We start from the raw sequence: 22,822 nt of genomic DNA, 5'->3' as shown, positions 1-22,822 counted from the left end.
CAGGATCCGGAATTATCGGGAATGGGGTTGTGTCAGATGAGACTGGAGTGCGTAATCCGGATCTGCGAAGTGTAAGAGGTTACGATTGCAAATGGGGCAGTTAGGCTGTTGTTCTGAGTCCACCCATGAGACAGCCGACAGTGTTGAATCGTGGCCGTCACAGTAGTAGTAGTAGTAATAAGATCGTGGAGGCTTTGTCAACGGGGGGGTGCGTGCGGCAATATTTGAAAGCGGGACAAGATTGCTGCTCGTGGTAGGGTCAGTCTGTGCGACAGGACCGTTGCAGAAGCGTTGGGCAGGGCCCTGGAGCGAACCGAAGAAGGGCCGGATCGTAGTGTCTCTCCAGATCGCAAGCTTGACAACAGGTATCAAGAAGGGACAAAGCGAGAAACGTTAAGGTAGTCGGGGTGTATCGTCTTCTTGTTGCTGGCACCCACAAGCCAGACCTGAGCAAACCGCGCGGAATGACGGGGATGGCAGAAGAACGTTAAGCAGGTAGTCAAAGTAAGCGGAATGGAGATTATGTGGGATTGAAGCTGGCTGAAGCAGGGCGGCAACCAATTGGCGGGAGGATTTGCAGCGCACCGGGCATCCAGGGTCGAGAAGGGTCCGCAACGCGCCGGTTCATTGCTCGTGCAGGGTGGCAGTGTAGGCAGTCGATTGGGTCTTGAAGTACCTCATACTTCACGCAGGCAGCCGGGGGTTTCTCAACCTGGTCATGAGAAGCGAATGGCGCGGGTAGACCTGCTGCTTGACAGGTGATGAGTAGAGTCGCACATGGAAGACAAAGACTCGATACGCGGGAGTTTGTGTAACTCCTGGCGTTCAAGTTCAGTAGGAGAACACGCTGAGAGCAGATCACCACGTAAAAATATGTATAATTGAATGTCCAGACGCCATTCCCCGAAGACTTGAGTCATGCCATAATTTGAAAGTATTGGATGGTTCGGAACCATTCAGACAGTAGCAACAGTAACAAAATCAGCGGGCTGGGAAGTGGATGCAGAACCATGACTTGATCGCGATAGTCGATATGGAGAGTATGAATATAGATGGAGCAACACCAACAAGACCATTAGTAGGCAAAGGCCACAGGTATAAACAGGGGAGGGCAGAGGTCGAAGGAGCGTACCGTGGAGGCTGACAATTGACTTGGTCGTGCTCTGGCAGGGTCCCTTCGTGCCTTGGACAATTCGATTGGAGACAGCATTGGCCTCTATCAGCTTCCCTGCCAAGTGCCTGCGACGCCTGCATTGCGCCCCTGGAGTTTTGCGCTCCGGGTGCAGATCGCCGGCTTTTCTTGCCGCGTCGCCGATAACAGGCCACTCAGGCTCACTGCAGTGAGGGTCGTGGATGCTGGTACAGCGCCCGACTCAACAGACACTGTACTTTTCGACTCACCATCTGTTCAAAAGTACCCAAGTACAACACCACGGACACCAGGCCAAATCCCATCTTCCTCCCCAGGATCACTGCCACAGCAAACATGGGAAGTTTGAGGGGCCGTTGACTGTAAGTTGCTCAATGGCCGATCGGCGCGTGTGCCGTGGAAAACAGTCGCAGATCCCCCGCGATTCAGTGCTGGCCACTAAAAGGTTGTATACAGCTGCCAGCAAACTTGAACACCACCTGCAAACTTCTGGATAATTAGCCGCAGGCCACTGGCAAACATGCAATTCGCTTGTTTCCATGGATCGCATCGTCAAAAACCACTTCTACCTCCTTTGTCTTTCCAAACTCTCAGCCTTCCAGCGGCCTCAACGGCGCCTCCGGGAACGCCCATCGTAGTGTGGCCTTCGGTCTGCCTTTTCTGCACGGCCTCTGCTGACGGTCGGTGCTGGAGCTGGAGGATCAACCATCATCACCCGCCACGACCACGTGAGGCAAGCCCCGATGAGCTCTGTCCGCTACTCCACAACGAATACTCAGAACATGGGTTGTCAAAGCCAGTGGGTGTGAGGCAAAGTGCCCGGCCGCTCATGAGCTGAGCATCATTCAGTCACATGAGCTATGTCAGCGCAAGGCTCGGTCCGATGGCAGCACTTCTTCCAGAGGGAGGCTGTATAAACATGAAGCACGTTTTGTGCTTGTTTCAAGCGGCCTCCAGGTTGCAGTGCAAAGGCTGGGCGTAAATCCCAATGCTTCCTCGATGAATCCAAGGAAAGCCAGTAATACTGAAATCTGGCCGCCCGGAGCTTGGGTATATACAAAGCACAGGAAGGCGCGAACAGTACGCTTCTCCAGAGACTTTTTGTCGGCTGATCAACCACGGCATTTTGATTGAGAGCAGACAACACCCCGTCCAAGCAGGGTATATAGAGATATTATACAGCGTAGACCCGCTGTGCCGGGAATCACAAACACCACAGCGCACCCGGCATTAAGGGTAGTTACAACTACTGAAAGCCACGTCTCCATTGAGCAGCTGCACCTGCTGTTCGTCAGTGCTGAATCGATGGCATCAACGGGTCCCTTTCTTAACGCAGACAATCACATTTATTGGCTGCGACAGGAGCCATAGGAAGCAGCCACTTGGCCGTCAGGCTGAACTGGGACGAGGATTTGGAATTGTAGACGAATGGAGTTTCTGTGGAGAGATAAGAATATCGTGAGTGGACAACATTCCCAGCGGACAAGTCGGTGACAGTTGGCAGATGCGGTTAAGGCCCCGGGCATTTGTGCACGCGCGCAGAACTTGAAGACGTCTGTCCCACGTGGAGCCGCGAAGAGTTCAATTTCTGTAAAGACTGAACCTCATCTGACATACAGGTCGTACAAACAGGGCTCAAGTGACGATGACAGCAACATTTTCCCTACACGGGATCCGGACGACAAAGAACTGACAAGTTAACCGCCAAAGTGAATCCAGCCGTCTTCACTGCTCAACGCGTCCATTATTATTCTTGCCGAGGCGGCTGACCCGTGCACGCTCCCGATTCTTCTTTCAACGTGCACCAACTTGGACCTCACATTATCGACCTGCCCGCCATTATGTACTACCTCCAGATTCCGCTGTACCGGTAGAGCGAACGCCCTAGCGCTGGAATGGACGCGCCTGAATGTGAGCTCCTTGTTCATATTACTGCCTGCAGCACCGTCCAAGACGATAAGCGGTATGCTGCCATCGCACAATCCATCCTAGACTTCCGCCCTGCAACCGTGATCAGAGTCTTTGGCGCAGAGTTCGACAGTCCTGCACGACCATCTGATGCTAGCACAACTGTGCAAGGCAATAATGGCGCAACTAACGCGCCTGTAACTCAGAGGTAGGTCCATACTGTTGAAGCCCATCAATACCAGCTTTGTTGGGGGTTTAGCTAGTCGTTAAAGATTGAGGCGTTGGGCACTTTGAGCGAGCATTTGTTTCTGTTTTGCTTTACTTGGAATCCTTACTGAGATTTCTGCAGGACCTCACGCCAATATAGAAGAGGGAATTCTCCCTGCACAGTTCTCTCTGCAAGGCTCTCATCGCATGAACCCTCCAGTCCTTCTCCTTCTGGGGCGGGAATTGTCCAGCGCCAGACTGCAGGAGATATAGGGCAGGATTCGCAGGAAGGTCTCCGCATTGAAGGCAGGCATTGCGGACGAAAACGACGGCGGCTTACGTCTAATGGATCCGACGACAATGCCATCCGTCCAGACGGAGTGCAAGAAGCACGCTCTCCCGCTCCTCCGACCAGAGGAATTCAGAGATCGCGGTCGCCTCCCCTCGAGTCTCCTGTCAGACAGAGCCCAAAGTCCATAACATCAACGATGTCTCCCTCGCAACCAGTTCAACTAGACAGCCTTGCACCAGGGTGGCAATCGCAAAGATCCCCCGGCAAACCGGTACCTGCAATTGTGGACTTGACCACTCCTGAGCATCCTCAAGGCACGGAGCGGTTCAAATTGTGCCAACAAGGGCACTCACATCCTCAACAATCTGCTTCCGCTCGCAAACTTCAAAGTAGGACCCCAGAACCTGCTCAGGAATACGGCACGGTCATCAGACAGCTACCTGATCATGTAACCGCGCCCCATCCCCGAGGCGGCCGGCCTAAATTCACGACGCATATCACAAAGACGCTAGAGAAGGTCTCGGCCCGGGTTCCTCTCGCGAAGTATTTTCGGCCAGCATTTGTTGCCAGAGACGTCGGAGTGCTCGAGCGCGGTTACTGGCAATTCTCTGTCAAACTTGGTCCCAGATCGTCTAAACAACCCCGGCGGTCGCCGGCGGAACATGCTCAAACCCCCGTATGGACCGAACAGGAGTTTGAACAATTCTGGCATGGCGTCAGTCAGTTCATCTCCCAAGGCAAGGCGGGATTCGGGACCCGCCTGACAAAAGATCCATGGGAGAAGCATCAATACAGGATCAGGGTATTTACGTGGGCCGAGATATTGGGGCATATATGGATCATTATGTGGATCTTGTCGGACAAATTGACTCAGGGAGTTCCCATGCAGTGGATTGCAGGAGACGGGTCGGTCGTTGTCCAGATGCCCGGTGCGAAAATGCGACGACACAGATCTAGCATATGGATGAAGAACGGTCCCGAAGGAGAAGGGGGCGTCTGGGGAATGGCAGAGTTAGTGACGGTCCAAGATCGACCTGAGCGAAACAAAGGAAAACCCCCTTGACCCGGAAGCCATCAAGTTTGGTGGATGACTTACTTCAATAGTACCTATCTAGTAGTGGTGCAGTGCACCTGGAATCACACAAAGTAATACTAGTAGCCGTGTTGATGCTACGTCCAGAATGCTACCCTGGGAGAGACCATGGTCACCAGCCGAGGCTCGACTCATGATCTGGGGCTGGGAGCGGCACGCAGCCTTGTCCAGGAGGTGCCGGGCGAGGGGCGAGGCTGCCGGCGGAATCCACTGCAGCCAGCGGGAGTCGACAATTATTCCATTTAAAATGACAGGCCTGACTCAGCCGTGGACTCGGTGCACAGTACCCGTCAAAACTCCGTGACCACTTACCCACCCCACCCGCTTATGCTTACGTCAGCAAATATCGTACGTTTCACAGGAAGCGTATTGACTACTACAAGAGATTTTGAGAGATATATATGAATATACTACCACAAGTCGCTTCGGATGGGCGCCCCATTGTTTTTTACTAGGCGCGCGCATCGCTCAGGCCATTCGTCGATACGCTTACGTATATCATCCAAGGTTATTTTGCTCCACTCATCTCGTAGGACTGCTTTGAGTTCCTCAACAGTTATCCAGGAGCGCTGGCGTACGCGTTGCTTCAGGATATTCTAGACGCCCTCGATAGGGTTGAGATCAGGAGACTGTGCAGGATGTACGAGATTCTCGACGTTATAGCGCCTCTTAACTTGGCGCGCGACGCCGTCGCTCTTCATTCCGTGAGATAGGTCTCCGTCTTCGAGTAGCAGAAACTTTACTAGATCAACTAAAGGAAATTTAGCGCGCAGACTCTGAATAGCCTCACAGTAGTGTGGTAGAAGGCGTTTTGAATAGTATTCTTGGGTTATCGAATTCCCTTTTGGCTTAATTTCTAGCTGTGGGGGGAGTTTAGCTTCCCAATCCATATATCGATGCTAAAAGTCTTCATTTGTCTCGTATTTGTACTTCCGAGGCTTTTTGGGACGTGGCAGTACCTCTTCTTATCGAATAGTAGGCACTTTATCCTTGTAGAAAAGTAAGTCGCTTTTGTGGTTATAACTAACGCTCGCCGCATAGTGTACGAGACTCTCTCGCTTCTCTGGTTACGTACCGATATTCACGTCCTCGTAACGCGTTCCTTGCTCGCGTAGAATGTACTGCTTTTTTACGTCCTAGAAGTTAAAGTGGATCTCGTCTGTATAAGTTATGTACTGAAAGAACTCGTCTACAGTCTTTTTTACGTGCCGTTTGCCGTAGGCTACACATCCTCGCCTATTCTCGGGCCGCAATTGCTTCTTCACTGTCGCGACTTTGTATAATCGAGCGCGATTTGTATCGCGAGCAAGAGACCGTTGTAGCGTACGCGTAGAAACCTGTAAATCGTGGTACGCTATTTGACGATCGAGTCGCTCGGTACGTACGGGGTTGCGTAACGGCGATAGAAGCGTTTCGAGAGCCGATTTATCGACTATACGAGGTCTACCGAGTTGAGTAGACTGTGAGCGCGTACGTCGATAGGCACCTCGGCCAGAGCGCTCTCGTTACTGTAGCCACTTTGACGCTGTTAAATGTGCAATGTTTTGTGAATAAGCAATCGAGCGTAGTGACTCGGTATTCTTACGTATATCGAAAGCCTCGAAAAAGCGCGACTTTCTGATTGTATCAGCTTCTTTATTAGCTAGGCCAGTAGGCGGTGTGCTCGGGCGTTCAGTTGCGCGAGTTGAAGGCGCCATTTTGCTATATAAAGTCGCTATTTCGTCTTATAGTTGCTATATCAAGTGTAAAGTGTTGCATAGTTGTACGCGTCAAGTGTGGTGTAAACACTAGTGGGTTACGTAAGCATAAGCGGGTGGAATGGTCACGGAGTTTTGACGCGTACGTGGGTGCAATCTGCAATCTGCAAGAATAATCAGAATCTGACAGGCTCTGTGACCGGTGCCTATCGTGCGGCTGCTTGTGCCTGCGCTTGCGCCTGCGCATCGACTCAGTCGTTCGATCAATTTCACATGTGAAAGATTCATCGTCTCGACCGCAACATTTCTTCCCTCCGCCATTGCCCGTTATCCCATACCAATTGGGCACAACAGGACGTGCCAGCTTGCACTCTAACTCTTCTCTTAGTCTCCTGTGTGCCTGCGGGTTTTGGAACTCTGCTTATCGAGCCTAGTGCCCTGCATTCACAGCTTCAGCCGCTTCCACAGACACCGGTCCCAACAGATCTATATCGCATCATCCAGTCAGATCAACCTCACTTCACCTTCATCTCCTCCCGCATGGCACGTTATGCCCTTCATCCTTGAACTGTTTTCGCTCGAATCATCGTTTGCGTCTAGTGGGTTGCTTCACTGAGGCTTTTCATCGAGTACACCCGACCGCACATCCATTCACTCGCGAAGATCTCCCAGCTCCCTTCGAAACCGCCAGCATTGCCCCCGTTGCTATCGCTGGTTGGGGTAGCTACTCTTCCATCCCAAGGCAGCTCCAGGGTGGTTTGGAGGCGGCCGAGGTGGTGCTTGGTTGATGTTGGCGACCCAAAGGATGTCGTCCCATGGCGGACAGCAGAACTTCCCGTTTGGCTGTATGGTGCACACCGCAACATCGCGCGCAGAGTCATTTGCTTACATTGTTTGTACAGATCAACAGGAGAACATTCATGGCCTGGGCTTGCCCGAATTCATGAACCCTGGGCCTCCTCCGGGCCAGCCATTACTCAATGCCCATGAGAACCAAGACCTGGACAATTTCTTTCACGACTTCGATCAAAATGCCGCTGTCGCCAAACACCCGACGCCCTCCGATTTCAATATGCTGGCCGGTTCGCAGCAGTACTTTGCCATGCCACCTATGTTCGTTGGTTCCGAGACCGGGATGGGCCAAAGATTTGTCGTCGACCCGCGTCAATTTCCGGGAGCTGGGCTCCCGTACTCTGCTGGAATGATGGCGCCAGATATGAACATGGTCAAACATGCAGATACAATGGCTAGTGGCATGCCGGCGACCGCCTATAGTGATGGTTATGCCCATCCTCTGATTACCCAACTCCAGACTGCTGCCTCAATGGAGCCGGCTTTTGGTCCTGGTTGGCAACAGCAACAGCCTTTCCCAGCCCAGGCGAATATGAACATGCAGCAGCTACCAGCTCGACAGGGCGTGGCTTTCGGCACTGACTCCCGCTTCCAACCCAGCGGATATGCCGCACCAAACAATCTGTTGGATCCTGATATGCCGGCAGCCATGCAGACGCATCCTTTAGATTGGTTCCAGCCAGCTAGTGCAAGCACCACTCAGCCCAACACTCAGCCAAACACTCGACCTAATACACAACCTTCGAGTCCGAATTGGTCGAAGAAAAGGACATTTGATGAGTTTCATGCAGACCAGAATCCTCGGAATGACGTGTCTCAAAGCGGCCACAGCCAACAAGCTGCCATGGCGCAGCCTTCTAAATCACAAACAAATGCACGGAGGAAACGTAGTTCTGTTGTGAAGCACGAACAACCGGCATCATCTTCTCAGCAAGCCACTCCCCTGACAACTGGCAAACCACATACACCACTTAAAGTGGAAGGACAGGCTGTGGATGAAAGTAATCATGGCCTCAACGTAGAGGGAGAAGAAGAGGATGACGAAGACGTCAATGATGGTGCTGCTACAGAACCCGAAGCCAAATCGCCCTCACCTGCACCCTGGCCCTCCAATAAAGCCCGCCCACCTCGAAATCCAAATCCTCCTCCTCCGAAAGGGTCTCGCAAGAAGAAGGCCAGTGTAAGTTCGGCGAAATCGAAAACCCCACGGGCTTCTTCGGGGGGCAGGCAGATCACACCTTCTACTCGAGTGCCTCTCACGTTAGAACAGAAAAAGGCAAATCATACAAACTCGGAGCAACGTCGTCGCGATGCCACGGCCCGAGCATATGCCGAACTCTATGATCTGGTGCCTGAATTGGAAGACATGGGCAAGCAGAGTACCATGAAGAAGCTGGAAGTGGTGGTTGCAAAAGTCCAACGGGTGAAACAAAGCGTGGAAATGTTGAGCGCGAGATTAGGTGTTGAGCCTTTGACTGGTCGACGAGTCGGTCCTAGTGGGACGGCGTCCTTGCTGCACAGTGATGTTCAATGGCAACAATGATAATGATAATGAAGACGAGTCATGAAATTGGCATTGGCACACCCGGCACACGCCCTGGTGTCTCTCTGCGTTCACGCCAGCACTGGACAACAGGACATTCTCGCTCTGGCACCGGTCACGTCTGCGGCCCAGGGTTTAAAAGACGAAGTATCACGGCCGAGAATTGCGCCCGAGATGATGGATCATAAAGAAACTCACGACGACATCAAGTCTGGTGCTTGTGTGTGCAGCGTGGATGACGACCCGAAAGACTCGACTCGTCATACCATTCACATATCCCCTTCCCACTCACTCATACCTTTCATTTTTATCAGAGATACCCCATCACATCATTTTTTGGCAGCTGGCGAAGGACTTCACCTCAATCTCAACTTACTGTATCTCAAGTTATTACATATCAGTTCATCTCAGCTCAGCTCACCTTCATGACTTGGTTTGACGCGGTACGACACGGCACAGCACGACCTATTTGGAGCACCATCAGCGTCACGGACAAATCAAATCAAATCGATCGAAAACAGTCAATCATGATGGCTATGGCAAATAAGGCTACTAGTATCTAATGCAGTGGATGATGATAAAAAGAAATACAACAAAGGGGAAGGGCTTGGCTTATCGGTGATATGAGGATGAATGAGTGGAAGTTATTCTGGCATGACAGTGACAAAGAGATACTACGAACGAATCCAATTACATATTAACTAAGTCAACAGAAAGATGAGATTTTTGAGCTTGATGCTAGTGGATTATTTATTACAGGAAAGTAGATTCATGATCCTAAAAAGCTCTGTGTTTCATTCCGACACCTCATTCCACTTTGGGCACCTCATGTTTATACCTACCGAGGTATGTACTAGTACTGTGATGAACCATGCGAGAATCTAAATGGACTTGAGTCTGACCCCTTCAGGACATTAACGTCTGTAATCTACTTCACTCCAACCACCCGACTCAGGTACCTATTTATGGATCTCAACTGAATGCTTCAGCACATTCACATCCAACCTAATGTTTGTGCGCGGTCTCGTAACATGGTCGCAAGAAGGTTGGAAGAGGGCCCGGTGGTGATAGATGAGCCTGTACCTCCATCTCCATTTCCACCTGGGCCTGTACCTGGACCTGCGCCCTCATCTGTACTGGATGACTGAAGCACCAATGTATCATTGCCAGTATCCATATCCATATCCATATCCACTTCCATATCGGTGTACCGATCAGGACCAGTACCAGGACGACTTTGGATTGTCCACTTTTCTAAGGCTAACACCAGGTCGGCGAGTTCCATTGCTTTGGATGCCCAGAATCGTGGTTGGAGGATCAGGACCTCGTTCTCATCGGTCACATCATTGGCGTTGCCGTTGCTGTTGTCAGTACCATCAACATCAACGTCGACATCACCACTGTTGTCGTCATCCCTGCGGTCGCCATTGTGGCCGTTCTGGTTCTGGGTATTGTAATTGTCAAGTTCGTGGTCGGCATGATTGTCATCATCGAGCTCATAACCATCATCTGCTGTCACATTGGTAGTAGCATCTGTGTCCGCTGGTACTCTTCGTGATGTGGAAGGAGACGATGAAGAAGCGGCAACAAATAGATCAATGGCGAGATTGAACAGCATGGTGGCCAGCCATTCGAGTTCGTCGGAGGGGTACATCATCCCGGAATTTTGTTTCTGCCTGTCACCGTTGTTGTTGAGAATTGTATTCACGGCCGACCCCGTAGCCGCCTTCGAACCCTTGTTCGAGTTTATGCCTGAGCCGGAAACCGATACTTTGGACCTGGCCAGAGCCAGGCTTGACCGTGCAAGCGCCAGAGATTGGTCTGTGATCACCCTCAACGTCTCCAAGTTGTTCACATCTTCGGAAGCACTGGTACTAGCAGCAGCAGCAGTAGTAGTCGTGTTTCGTTGGAATGGTGGTGCGACCGGGTCTGCTCCGCGCTGGTCAAGGATGACCTGAACCACGCACCGGATCCAGCGTGATGCTTGAGGGACATCGTAACTAGAATGATCGCGCAGACCATCGATGAGTGTGGCCAGAAGTTTGGTCGCCGTAGAAACCGGAAGACGAGGTGGCGTGCTTGTCGTTATGGCTGTGTTGGAGCTCGCATTGGCATTTTGTTCCTGTTGACCACCAGGGCGTGGAGACACATCGCGAGCTGAACCTGAAGGAGCCGTTACGGCCGACAAGATCATGTCTGCGAAGACTGAATATGTGCTGTACGCTGGCTTAAGCTGTACTGCCTCCTCGATGATGTGGACCAGAGTTGATTCGTCAGAATCACGAATCGCACCATCCTGGTTGCCACTTGAATATGTCATGAACAAGGCGGCTTCGAATGCCAGGGGAGCCAGGACGACTAGTTTCTCGCCCATTTTCCGAACGATTGTCTCTGCGTTTACCGCGTCCCGGCATGATATCTGCATTGAATTGAAGTTCTCGCCGAAGGAGGTATGTTTGTCAAGGACATTCTTGTACAACGTCCTTTTAATATCTGCCGGTATCGACGAGGGTGGGGACTTGCTGGAATACGACGATCTGGGAAGGTCTTCAATGGTCCAGGACGACAGCGAAGACGACCGTGCTTCGGCAGTGTACAGAACTGCTTGAACGTATAGAGCGTCGGCATCGCGGACCAGTTTCGTCAATTTCTCATCATCCGTTGAGCTTAAAGGGCCTTGTATCTGGAAACCCGACGTATACATGTCAAAACTATGACACAAGGCATACTCTCGTAAGGCTTTTACTTACCAGCCTAGAATACTCGAGCAGATCGAGTATGTATTTTGCCGGCCAAGAGTCGACATTTTGCACAGCGACATTGAGTCCCGTATTCAGAAACCATTCATGGTCTTGTACCGAGACAACAGGGTTCTCCTTGTCACCTGCATCATTGGACTTCTGAATGAGGAACGGAGCTGTTTACAGTTAGGAAGGGCGCCATAACAATGGCAACACTTGAGCGTACCGTTTTTGAAGAGACCACAGAGTCGGGACATGTATTCGTCGCGAGCAGAGGAATTCTCAACGATGGCAGACAGGAGAAGTTGCGCAGTACACCTGCCAACGTCAACGAGGGCCCAGCATTGGAAAGTGGATATTGACCTGAGTAACGCGCATGCATCCACTTCAGGAGGTAGTCTTCCGTCTTTATACTTGTCGAGCAGTCGTTGGAGGTGCTGGGCTGCCTGACCCTTGGTACCGTGTTGTATTGCCTCGGCGACGGCTGCAGACAAAAGTCGATTTCTTTCATCATGCAATGTGGCCAGCGAGTTCAATGCCGATCGTACTGAGAAAGATGTCAGACTCGGAGATCATTCTGACAGAAAGACAGAAACCTGACCCGCTGCGTCATCCTGGCATCGAAGTGCCAAACTATATCGGACATACTGACTCAGCGGATGTCGTTTTCTGTCGGGGGCCATGTGTTCGAATACTTGGGTGGCAGCCTGCAAGTCGGAAAGCTCTAAATAGCACTTCATCATCTTCCTGCCAAACGTAAGCAGTGGGTTAGCAGATGTGGTAATCCTACTCATCCCTTTCGAGCTTTCCAATGTTCTGGTGACCGGCATTGGCGAAGATGTCGTGCAACGCAGCTCGACACCATTGTATGGTGTTGTCTTTCTTTCCATTCTCGTAACAGCGTTCGATTTGCTTCCAAAGCACCTGCGCCATCAGCAAATCCCGGCACAATGACCTGCTAGACACCTACAACATGGGCAGAGCGCGCTGCTTCCGGACTCAGTGTCTGATTCCATGCTCGGTGAATCTTGTCCAAAATAGAATGCATATTGGCCGACGTTCTGACCGCATCATCGAAAGACTCCACAAGCAACCAAATCAAGTTGAGGATAGCACTCTCGGTCCACTCGTTGTTTTCGTTGGGGACGAGTCTTGTAACGATATATGTCTCCAGAGCATTTATGGCTTGCAAGCTACTATTGTTAGCCGACTTCGAAAAGAAAGGATATTGACGGCACACCTCTTCGTCTTCAAAAGGTGGATATACCACAGGATCCTGATAATCGTTAAGCTCCATTCGATATCCCAAAAAGCCGCGGAACACTTGCATCTTGTGATTTGCTTGGGTTATATGGACAAGTTGTATCATTTTTGAGAGTACTGCTTCTATCAGACTGCTTCGAAGGGCGAGACGCCGAGAAGGCCGCTTACCGGTATTATATTCGCCGGGACAGGGTGCACGACCATGTGCGTGTATCTCTAGGTGTAGCAACAGGACCGGTAGCTTGTGGCCAAATTCCTAGATTTGTAAGGACCGATCAAGGGAATGTACCATGCGAAAGTATACTTGACACAGTATTCCGAGGGTCTCATGAAGTTCGTTGTCACCTTTGGAAAATCCTCCACTGGAGGCAAGAAGGGCCCTGGCTTAGGAAAGCATAAGACTCCATTTAGACCTGCATGCGTTGAATAATGCTTACCATAGGTGTGTAGCAGCGTCAGTCTGAGTTCCTGCATGTCGACGTCTGCAGTTTCGGCATTTGTGCAACTGGATATCAGGCAGGCTCGCTTCAGCCATTTGATGTCAGGCTCGCGTGGTCGTCGGTTGAATTGGTCCTTTCCAATCCCGTAACAAAGATCGACTAGTTGCCCCATCCGGGTTGAGCTCATCTCCTTCTGCATGGCTTCAAGTTGTGCATAGAAATGATCAGCAAGGTCAAGGCGATCTTGTTTCCATGCCTGTATAATGTCAGCTCTTTTCGCTTGCCTTCTGCCAAGACGAACCAATGCCACCCGCAACAGCAAGTATTTCACGTTCGAGTCTCCTTCAAAGTTGCTTGCGTTCAAGATGTTTTCTTGGGACGCTTGGGATAAGCCATCTTGTTTCGCGGCAAGCTGCTCAACAATCCTAGCTGCAGTCTCGAGAAGGCCAGTGTCTGCGGACAAACTCAGCTGGAGCAATGGAAGTTCTTGAACGCATCACCTAAACAAGCTTTGGCCGCTTTCAGAGCGCTTGTAAATAATCTGGGTTCACCTGTAACAAGTTACTTCCGACACGTGTGATCGGGTCGGGGCCATGGTAACCTTTACGTCTAGAGCTTGCTGAACTCTCAAGAAGAAGATACGCAAAGGCCCGAACTTCAAGTGATCAGACAAGGCCAAAAGTGGTTTCATCGGCATACCCTCAGCCAGATGTGCCAGGTACCGCGGGGACCCGCTCTTGCCAGCCAGTTTGCAGCACGTATTCCAGATAGCAACGCCCTTTCGGTCGAACTCCAGTCGGTGGCTCGGGGTCAGTTCTTTGCGTGGCAGAGGCAAGGCGCGCACGTAGAAAAGGACATCTGGAAACTCCAGGGAGGAGGAATCTTGGTCTTTGGCCAAGAACTCCTGGAGATGGCTTGCGAAATCTGGGCTGGATTAGCAGCACACCCGAGTCAGGTAGTAACAACATACCAAGCACTGATTGCGCCTTGCCTGCAAATGTTTCCGAAACCATTGTAACGATATGGCCGTGATAGAGAGACGTTGGGCGCAGTCAGGAAAGTATAGGGAACGTGAACGTACGAGGCACGTGACGCGACTGAAGATTCTGGCTCATGGTGGAATTGTAGGCAACTCCAGAACAAAGGGGCACACCGCAGAACAATTTAAGAAGCACGAATAAGACAAGTATACACAAGAACCTTCGAGTTGAACAATTTCTAGAATTTGTACAGATGTCAAACCATCCCTAATAGTCAATGCTTGACAGGGTTCATGGGCAGAAAATTGCCCACGATTAACGATGGGCTGCAACAGGTCAGCTGAAGCTAAACAGGAGTCAAAGTGAACTTACATGTTATGGTTGTCTCTTCGAATAGTGAAGGAAAAGCAGCACGGTATTTCGGCGTCGGAGCCCTCTTTCGGGCTCCGCAATGTACAGCTGGTCAGCATTGCCTTCTGCTGCTGGTCAAAGCAGATGGCGCAGAACTTCTCCCAGTAGCTGACTAGTTGATCCTCGACGATGATTTCATGTATGGCAAGTTTGCCCTGGAAACAATGTCAGCGGCGGACAATGCCTTGTCAAGATGCATACTCACATCACGCAACGATTCGATGGGGACCTGTATCAGCTCCGCCATTTCCTTATTCCCCCTGAAGATCTCGCCGGTTCTCCTCCAACAGCATGCCGGAATGGCCATGCTAGCAAAGATCCGGTCGTACTCCATCAGACTCCTTTCGAACCACATCTCGACGAGGACTAGCTCAATATCTGTTAAGCTCTGCATTCGTTCCCTAAACTTGGGTCTGAACTGATCTAGCTGCATCAGTATTTTATGTCGAGACGATTGCTTCATATGCTTCTCCATGTATTTGTTGAGTCTAGCGTAGCCATTGACATAGTTGAATGGCCTGAGCATCCCGGCATCGTATTTGGCCTTCAGCAGCTTGTTCATCCGTTCCTCCGGAGGCTCGGCGCCTGTGGGATCTGCTGCCATCATGTAATACTTCTCACGCGCCTTGTCTGAAATTGGCTTGACGCTAGATGGCCTGGAGATCATCGCAGCTTGAGCGGCGTTGCTCGGGTTGGTGCTTAGTCCACCATTTGGGCGGTTCTGGGGGACCATCGCGTCAAGTGCGAGTGGGGGAAAGGCCGAAGCGGCCATGGAATTCATAAAGGACGGGTCATTGAGGTGGCCTTGAAATTCTTCGGCCGAATACATTCCCGTTTCTTCAAGGAGACTGGTACTTAGAAAATCGCTGAGTAAGTTGTACTCGTCCGTGACCTCGTTCGCATTGAAGATGTAGCTGGGATGGAAAGCGTGCATGTCCTGGAAGCGGCTCTGCACTCCCAGCCATGGGTCATTATATCCAAAGTCTGCCCACCGTCAGAATGCGTAGCTCACGGACATGGATGCACACCTACGGCCTTGAGTATTGCCATTAATACCTGCGGTCTGAGTCGTAGGACCTGGATTGGCGACAGCCAGGGTCTCATTCGTGGGCGGTCTCAGTCCCATATTGTCATCTTGCAGGAGAGTGTGGTCAGGGTTGTCCATCGGCGCAGGTGCTTGCAAATTTTGGGCCGTGGGATATTCATCTTTGGCAGGCGACTGTTCGTCTCCTGCCACGGCGACATCTGCGTCGCCTTTGGACTTCTTGTGGTATCCATGGCCTTCTCTAGGTTCGTCATGACACAGGTGGCCGATGTTTCTCTTGATGCAGCGTTGACAAGGTCGATCCTGAGACATGGCCCCACGAGAAGGGTTGCGTTAGCCAGAAGACATCTCAATGGAGAAGAAAGGCTCGTCATGCAAGAAGAGGCGTCGTACCGAATCGCAAGTCATATGCTGTGTATCCCACACGAACTATCTGTTAGCCTATCATAGTCCCATACGTAGTACTCGAATCTCGGTCCTTCTGATCACAAAAATGAATCGGACTCACCGAGCGACGACAATAGACACATGCTGATGGATGGTTAGCTAGGGCTGCATATGTCGCTGTGGGAGGAGATTACGAACCATGATTCACCTTGCGCTTCTTCTTGGGCTGATCCGCTGGCGAGGCTTGACTGCCCTTGCGCGAAGCCGTGGGGGACAAGGCTTCGTTTGACACCGAAGTCCGATTGCCCGTGTCTCTATTTGTACCATTGCCTGCATGATCAGGCCCATCTTGTAGATCTGACATTGGCCGACGGATTGTAAATCAGGCTCGGAATCACGCCTGTGAAGAGGAATCTCGCGCGGCGTCGCACTCAGCAGGATCGCAAGGACTCATCGCATGCGGAGGCAGTCAACGAAGATCGATCGGGCAGGTCTACGTGACTGCGCCGCGCGACATGGAATGGAGATGTAGAAGATAGGGTGTCGAGCAGGTTCACTTCCGTTCGTAAACTTGAGGCGGGTTTACGGCCTTGAGGCTCCACGAGTCACACTGGCACTGGGACTCAACTGGCGCTTGCACCTCGGCGTCGCGTGTGGGCAGGCTCAGCGCAGCTTCACAGGCTGGGGTCAACTTTGATGGCCGAAGGGAAAACCCCGCAATGCCCAGAAAGAGGCATGTTAGGCGTCTTACATAAGGGAGTAGGAAGTACTGTACTACGACAGTAGTGGGTTGCTCAAACTGAGTGCTCCTGGAGCTCAGAAAGCCTGAGCCCGCCACTCGGAGGCGCAGCCTGGACTACAATGTTGTAGTAGTACCACTGCAGTAGTATTAATGGCTTCCTGATCGATTGCACATGAAGCTCGCCCTATTATCATCTGCACATGATTCACCTGTATCTACCAGCGAAGGACCAAACGACCAGGACCTTTTCTTGCAAACGCTTCGCCACGAGCAACTCCAATAGGTTGGTAGCACCTGCCGGCATAGCTCTACGAATGAACACAAGAACATGTATTCTATCTTATTATTACTTTTTGGACCATTGGCGATGATGTGGTCTATCATCGTGGGTTGATTCTACACAGCGCCTTTTCCCTGGGTATTCTTCGACGTGATATGGTACACATGAATTTGGACTGTAACAACAAATCCACAAAACAGAGCTTTGCGCTCTCCAGGATGAAGTCTGGCAATTAGTACAGCATGCGCCCCCAGTGGAACTGTTCAGCGAACAGCCATGGATTTTGGCCTCCCTCATCAGATGTTGACGCTGGGTCGCATTCTCTTCCGGCCCCGGGTGCCACCTGGTGTGCCGTGCTCTTCGCGCTCTCTCACTCGCTTCTCCCGCTGGTCCAGCACCAGACTCAAAACGTCGAAACCAAATTGCGGATACTCCAAGCACATGGCCTTGAACTCCGCTTCGGCTTCGTGTCGCAGAACGTGTGATCGTGTTGCCCAGAATGCCGCCACTGGTTTGCGAATGATGACATCGTCCGGCGGGGTGTTTCCGTACACAAATCTTGCATATGCGATTTCCCCAACCGCGGTGGAATTGATAAGATGAATCTTGGCGTGGGCGAGCGTCTTGAGGGCCGGCATGCCGAGTTTGCCAGCCAGGGTGTACACGCGCGCGTGTCGCAGTAACTGCTCGCCAGTGTTGTCGATCGGGGGCATAGAAGGGTCGCTTTCGAGACTGTCGTTCGCCAAGCGCCGGGGGAAGTACTCGCCGGTGTACTGATATTGCAGAAAACAAACCATTGCATCTAGCGATTCTTCGTGGAGGTCGATACGGAGGTCTTCGTCGTCGAGACCCGACAGCTTCTCCTGGAAAAACGGCGACTCCTCAAGGATGGCCTTGTGGGCGGTCAAAGTCGTCTCGTCATCTCCAGACCCCACAACGAGATGCACAATCGGCGATTTCAAATAGTCGAGAAAGACGGTCCGAGGATTTCTGGTTGTGACGGCAGAATCTCCGTTTTGCTCATTGGTAACGTTGCCCTCTCCTTCTTGCTGTTCTTGAGTGTCGTCTTCCACTTCGTGCCCTTCTTCGGCCGTACCCATTTCGACGTCGCCCTCACCGGAGTCGGCGATTTGTATGCTCTCTTCGTTATCGGCCATCGCGGCGGGGTTTCAATGCGAATAAAAAGGACAAGCCTCGAAGCGCTGGGATCGTGATTGCCTAAAAAACGGCGACTCAGACAACAGGCAAAATACTGATCGCAAAGCAGCGTAGCCTGCAGCAAAACTGTCGGATTACAATGAACGTTTACCGGGTGTACAAACGAATGGACTGATAAGAGGCGGCCAGTTGATGCCGGTGAGGTGTTCAAAATGCGATTTGAGGAGGCTGGGAGGTCTTCACCAGTTGCAGCTTCAACGATAGCGCAAAGTACCAAGGTACTAGTCGAGTGCTAGCTACCTGAGTAGCATTTTAGCAGATCACGTGGGTCGGGAACCCTTTCAAAAGTTGGAGCCCATGAGCCCCGCCTGTATAAAGGTGCCTGCATCCTATCTAGGTAGGGAAGCGTTCTCGAGCTGTGCAGTAGATGTGTCGACAACTTACAACTTATCCTCCATCGCATTATGTTCCGATTGATATCGATTAGCCACGGGCGCAAGACTCTGAGAGAGCATCGAAGCCCAGTTATTCCGAATCATTAGGAAGATCTGTTTTCCTTGTTTTCCTTGTTTTCCTTGTTTTCCTTGTTTTCATTCCTTTCGCCTGGCATCCCTTCTGGCCGGAGACACTTCTGGCAGTAGAAGAGCAGACCAATTTCTGGCATTCGTTTCGAAGGGGACTTCATAGCGTAATCAGCCTACCCCGTTCAAACTTTATGCAAACCTGCCAAAGAGGGAGCAATAGCATTCGGGGATAGCTGCGCAACCACTTTGAGGCGCGCCGGTGAGAGGACACGGCATCCGGCGACTGATGCATTGGCCGCATGTAAGGAGGAGCAATGCTGGGAAACAGGCCTGGATACTACCTACAAGGTAGATACATCATGTGGTGAATCTGCCAAGGTGTCACAGTAAGCCGAACAATTTCTTAGCAGCATAAAGGAGAGGTAATCACATCAACAGAGGTGAGGGTCAGCAAAGCCAGGCTACGGTCGTCCGGGGTCCCTTTGTGTTATGATTTATTTCTGGGGAGAGTCTCCGTTCCCTGTCAACCGAACATCATAACATACCTGGTAAGGTATCTTCAGATTTCCGGATTATGCGGGGACGAGCCCAGCCTTGTCCTCCATCCAATGTTACCTAGGTATCACTGCGAGGAAAGTGCACCAAACGAGCCAATGATGATACTTGTAGAGGGAATAGATGCACCTGATGCTAAGGAAGTAGTGAATCTCAGGCTGTGATTGGGAAGCCTTCTGCCTCTCCTTTGCACGCCTTGCAGCCCTGCAGGCGGAGGGAACACAAAGTGCAGGCCCTACAACGCCTACCTAGGTAAAGTCCTCAAACCTGAGTGGTGATAGGCCAATGCTAAAGTTAGCAGAACAACGAAAGGGGGCTAATTTAGTAGGTTTCCATCTTCTGCAAGGGGCTTTTCCAATCGTCGATCGGGTTCCGGGGAACAGTCGCCAGGGGTCGGATAAGCCTGGCTCGGGGGGTTACAGGAGTCTTACTGGGCCCTAGTGATAGTAAGAGGTCCGCCGTAGGGCCAAGGCTCCGGATCTCTGCGCAGCTGAGCCTGCGGAAGTGGCCATCGCAGGCTCCAGTGTCAAGGCTTCAATGCTCCTCTTTCTCACCGCCTTCTGTTTTGGCCCGTCCGTTTGTGGCAAACAATGGCGTGCTCTCTCCAGAAAATGTTGCCATTTCAATGAAGGACGCCATCTTGTCCACTACCCGCCGATGAAACGACTGATCGCGTGGTATCGCCGGTGTCGCGCCCCTTCCTCGTCGTCATCCTTTGCCTTGCCTTCCTCGTGCGCGGCTCCTTGCGATCAAACACGCTGTCAGCGTGATTACTGAGATGTGTCACCTCTCCACACTTTTGCAATGACTGGAAACGTAAGAGCTGGAGCAAGGAGCCCAGGGCTGCCCAAGAGGCTTGACCGCCCGGGCTCCGACGCACTGTTCATTCGCAGGAGCCGCGTCTTCCAGACTTCGACCGTCCCCACATACGCCATTCCCGGAGCAGTAAACTTTCACTGCGTCTGCTGCCTCGTTTTCTGCCAGCCTAATCGCAATCACCCACAGACCGACTGATCGATGGACTGATTCCTCCTCCTCCCTCCGTCTGCGCCGACTAGTCCAATTGTCCTCGCACCACACAACATCTGGAGAAATTGGCATCTCCTGTGCGGCAGGACGACTTTCGGGCTCCGTGACCATTTTCGTCGCATCTTATATCTGTCTTCTCGTTTCCACTTTCTACTTCTCTGTCTCTTATCTCTTTTTGTGCCAGTAGACCACGATCTCTTGCCTCAGACGCAATTGACCAGCACACAAGCAAACAAGCATACAGTCCTTCTTGCGTCAACATAGCACAAACCACAACCATGGGATCCTACAACCCATTCCCAGACTCGCCACCAGTATCGCCCCCAAACGGCTATCACGGCGCAAATGGCTTCTCGACTCCGCTGTTCCCAGCGAAGCCCAACATCCTCTTCATCATGGCGGACCAGTTGGCAGCTCCTCTGTTGAAAATGCACAATCCCAAGTCCCAGATCAAGACACCGAACCTGGACAAACTCGCAGAACGATCCGTGGTCTTCGATTCGGCATACTGCAACTCTCCACTGTGCGCTCCTTCTCGCATGTGCTTGATTAGCGGACAACTCCCCTCCAAGATCGGCTCCTACGACAATGCCTGCTCCATTCCTTCCGAGACCCCTACTTACGCGCATTACCTGCGAGAGGCAGGCTACGAAACCACCTTGGCTGGAAAAATGCATTTTATCGGAGATCAGTTGCATGGGTATGAGAACAGATTGACTGCGGATATTTATCCGGGCGACTATGGCTGGGCGGTGAACTGGGACGACCCCGACCGCAGACTGGAGTGGTACCACAACAGTAGCTCTATTCTGCAGGCGGGGCCATGTGTGCGAACAAATCAGCTCGATTATGACGAAGAGGTGCTGTACAAGTCGAAGCAGTATCTGTACGACTATGCCCGTGCAGCCCCTGGAAAGAGGCCATTTGCGTTGACAGTATCGTTCACTCACCCTCACGACCCTTATGCCATTGAGGACAAGTATTGGGACCTGTACGAGGGCGTGGACATTGACCTTCCCGATGTCAGCCTCAAACCAGAAGAACAAGATCCTCACAGCAAGCGCCTCCGACACGTCTGCGAGCTTGAGGGCCACGACTTTACTGACGAGCAAATCAAACGCGCACGACGGGCATACTACGGTGCTGTGAGCTATGTCGATGACTGCATTGGTCAATTGCTTGAAGTTCTGCAAAAGTGCGGAATGGACGAGGATACTAGTAAGTTTTGTCAACCCCCCGGATTATCCATTCCCCGCGTTGTAAAGTCCGTATACTGACGCAATTCTCAGTTGTCATGTTCTCTGGTGATCACGGAGATATGTTGGGCGAACGAGGACTTTGGTACAAAATGTCCTATTTTGAGAACTCGGTCCGGGTACCCATGCTCATCAGCCATCCGGCTCAATTCACTCCTCACCGGGTTTCCCAGAACGTGTCCACCTTGGATCTTATGCCCACTCTTGTGGAGCTGATCGGATCGAAACTAGTTCCGGGTCTGCCAATGGACGGCCTGTCCTTGTTGCCTCATTTGTATGGTGGAAGCGGTGGTCACGACACTGTTTTCGCCGAATACATGGGTGAAGGAACTGTGGCACCATTGATGATGATTCGGCGTGGAGACTGGAAATACATTACCTGCCCTATCGACCCACCCCAGCTGTTCAACTTGCGCAAGGATCCTCAGGAACTCGTCAACCTGGCTACGAGCGAGGACCCTGAAGCGCAGGCTGTCTTCAAGGCCTTTGAGAATGAAGCCAACAAGAAATGGGACTTTGAAAAAATCACTCAAGACGTCCTCACCTGCCAACGTCAACGCCGGTTGGTCTGGTCTGCCTTGACCAAGGGCCGGTTCGAGAGTTGGGACTGGAAGGGTCATGAGGACGGTCGTACCAAGTATATCCGGTCTCAGACTCCTCTGGACGAGCTGGAGCGACGAGCAAGGTATCCCATGCACAGCAACATTCCGGCTCATATCACAGTCAACAACAAGGCCGAGGTGGTCTGTCTTCAACCGAAGAGATTGACCGAGATTGCCAGTGACGCTGTCCACTACCGTTAAACGACCGAGAAGCGTTTGTTTATGAACTGAGCAGCGATGTTTGCTTGCTACGGCATCTTTGAGTCTACTACAGGGATATCATGTTTCTATTGCTGAGCGCGGCGTTGGGCGTTTGCTTCCACATGGTTTCGCACGCAATTCCTATGAATGAGGGTCAAAGTGGACTGGATGGGGAAGCATACAATACTACCTTATACATGCGTATCATGATGCATAGCCATACGGGTTCGAAATGAGTGCATTCCAAAAGCTGGTGTCTTGATTCGTATGGTTTCCCAGGTGTCGACGTCGATGGGTGCTTGACATAATACCTTATGATGACACGGAGATGTTTCACTATTCTACAGACCTACATCAGGGATGAGACGAATCATAGAACTACTACTAGTATCAGAACACATCCACTACTTACATACCTAGGAAGTACTCTCTCCCCACTGCATATCACACTATACCTGCATGCCTG

General features: G+C 51.6%; 7 protein-coding genes across 7 annotated transcripts; 3 read left to right on the top strand and 4 right to left on the bottom strand.

Moving 5' to 3' along the window:
- Positions 1-1,088: 1,088 nt before the first annotated feature.
- HMPREF1120_07542 (uncharacterized protein) lies at positions 1,089-4,889 on the top strand. Its single transcript, XM_009161767.1, has 4 exons — positions 1,089-1,512; positions 1,607-2,608; positions 2,655-3,266; positions 3,408-4,889. The coding sequence occupies exons 3-4, from the start codon at positions 3,046-3,048 to the stop codon at positions 4,618-4,620; spliced, it is 1,434 nt and encodes a 477-aa protein (XP_009160015.1). The 5' UTR covers positions 1,089-1,512; positions 1,607-2,608; positions 2,655-3,045; the 3' UTR covers positions 4,621-4,889.
- A 1,626-nt stretch (positions 4,890-6,515) lies between these two features.
- On the top strand, positions 6,516-9,804 carry HMPREF1120_07541 (uncharacterized protein). Its single transcript, XM_009161766.1, has 2 exons — positions 6,516-7,192; positions 7,250-9,804. Exons 1-2 carry the CDS (start codon positions 7,135-7,137, stop codon positions 8,740-8,742), a joined length of 1,551 nt encoding a protein of 516 aa, XP_009160014.1. The 5' UTR covers positions 6,516-7,134; the 3' UTR covers positions 8,743-9,804.
- Positions 9,737-12,813, bottom strand: HMPREF1120_07540 (uncharacterized protein; the record flags this gene model as incomplete). The annotated part of the gene is made up of 6 exons (XM_009161765.1): positions 9,737-11,425; positions 11,493-11,659; positions 11,710-12,030; positions 12,085-12,230; positions 12,274-12,407; positions 12,454-12,813. The coding sequence occupies 6 exons, from the start codon at positions 12,811-12,813 to the stop codon at positions 9,737-9,739; spliced, it is 2,817 nt and encodes a 938-aa protein (XP_009160013.1).
- A 149-nt stretch (positions 12,814-12,962) lies between these two features.
- Positions 12,963-14,199, bottom strand: HMPREF1120_07539 (uncharacterized protein; the record flags this gene model as incomplete). Its single annotated transcript, XM_009161764.1, has 3 exons — positions 12,963-13,639; positions 13,886-14,110; positions 14,157-14,199. 3 exons carry the CDS (start codon positions 14,197-14,199, stop codon positions 12,963-12,965), a joined length of 945 nt encoding a protein of 314 aa, XP_009160012.1.
- Positions 14,200-14,440: 241 nt separating this feature from the next.
- Positions 14,441-15,934, bottom strand: HMPREF1120_07538 (uncharacterized protein; the record flags this gene model as incomplete). Its single annotated transcript, XM_009161763.1, has 4 exons — positions 14,441-14,492; positions 14,539-14,732; positions 14,783-15,561; positions 15,610-15,934. The coding sequence occupies 4 exons, from the start codon at positions 15,932-15,934 to the stop codon at positions 14,441-14,443; spliced, it is 1,350 nt and encodes a 449-aa protein (XP_009160011.1).
- A 1,393-nt stretch (positions 15,935-17,327) lies between these two features.
- Positions 17,328-18,188, bottom strand: HMPREF1120_07537 (uncharacterized protein; the record flags this gene model as incomplete). Its single annotated transcript, XM_009161762.1, has 1 exon — positions 17,328-18,188. The coding sequence occupies one exon, from the start codon at positions 18,186-18,188 to the stop codon at positions 17,328-17,330; it is 861 nt and encodes a 286-aa protein (XP_009160010.1).
- A 1,586-nt stretch (positions 18,189-19,774) lies between these two features.
- Positions 19,775-22,804, top strand: HMPREF1120_07536 (choline-sulfatase). Its single transcript, XM_009161761.1, has 2 exons — positions 19,775-21,515; positions 21,587-22,804. The coding sequence occupies exons 1-2, from the start codon at positions 20,576-20,578 to the stop codon at positions 22,354-22,356; spliced, it is 1,710 nt and encodes a 569-aa protein (XP_009160009.1). The 5' UTR covers positions 19,775-20,575; the 3' UTR covers positions 22,357-22,804.
- The last annotated feature ends 18 nt before the right edge of the window (positions 22,805-22,822 follow it).

The sequence above is a fragment of the Exophiala dermatitidis genome (assembly GCF_000230625.1).
Source record: "Exophiala dermatitidis NIH/UT8656 unplaced genomic scaffold supercont1.6, whole genome shotgun sequence".
NCBI lineage: Eukaryota > Fungi > Ascomycota > Eurotiomycetes > Chaetothyriales > Herpotrichiellaceae > Exophiala > Exophiala dermatitidis.
Note: the sequence above shows the minus strand (reverse complement) of the source record. Positions and strands in the feature narration are given on the sequence as shown.

Excerpts from the sequence above, each read along its gene's own strand:
- HMPREF1120_07542 (XM_009161767.1), top strand. The coding sequence starts at position 3,046 with ATGGACGCGCCTGAATGTGAGCTCCTTGTTCATATTACTGCCTGCAGC. Across the intron at positions 3,267-3,407 it reads AACGCGCCTGTAACTCAGAG|GACCTCACGCCAATATAGAA; the intron begins GTAGGTCCATAC and ends AGATTTCTGCAG.
- HMPREF1120_07541 (XM_009161766.1), top strand. The coding sequence starts at position 7,135 with ATGTTGGCGACCCAAAGGATGTCGTCCCATGGCGGACAGCAGAACTTC. Across the intron at positions 7,193-7,249 it reads GCAGAACTTCCCGTTTGGCT|ATCAACAGGAGAACATTCAT; the intron begins GTATGGTGCACA and ends TTGTTTGTACAG.
- HMPREF1120_07536 (XM_009161761.1), top strand. The coding sequence starts at position 20,576 with ATGGGATCCTACAACCCATTCCCAGACTCGCCACCAGTATCGCCCCCA. Across the intron at positions 21,516-21,586 it reads CGGAATGGACGAGGATACTA|TTGTCATGTTCTCTGGTGAT; the intron begins GTAAGTTTTGTC and ends CGCAATTCTCAG.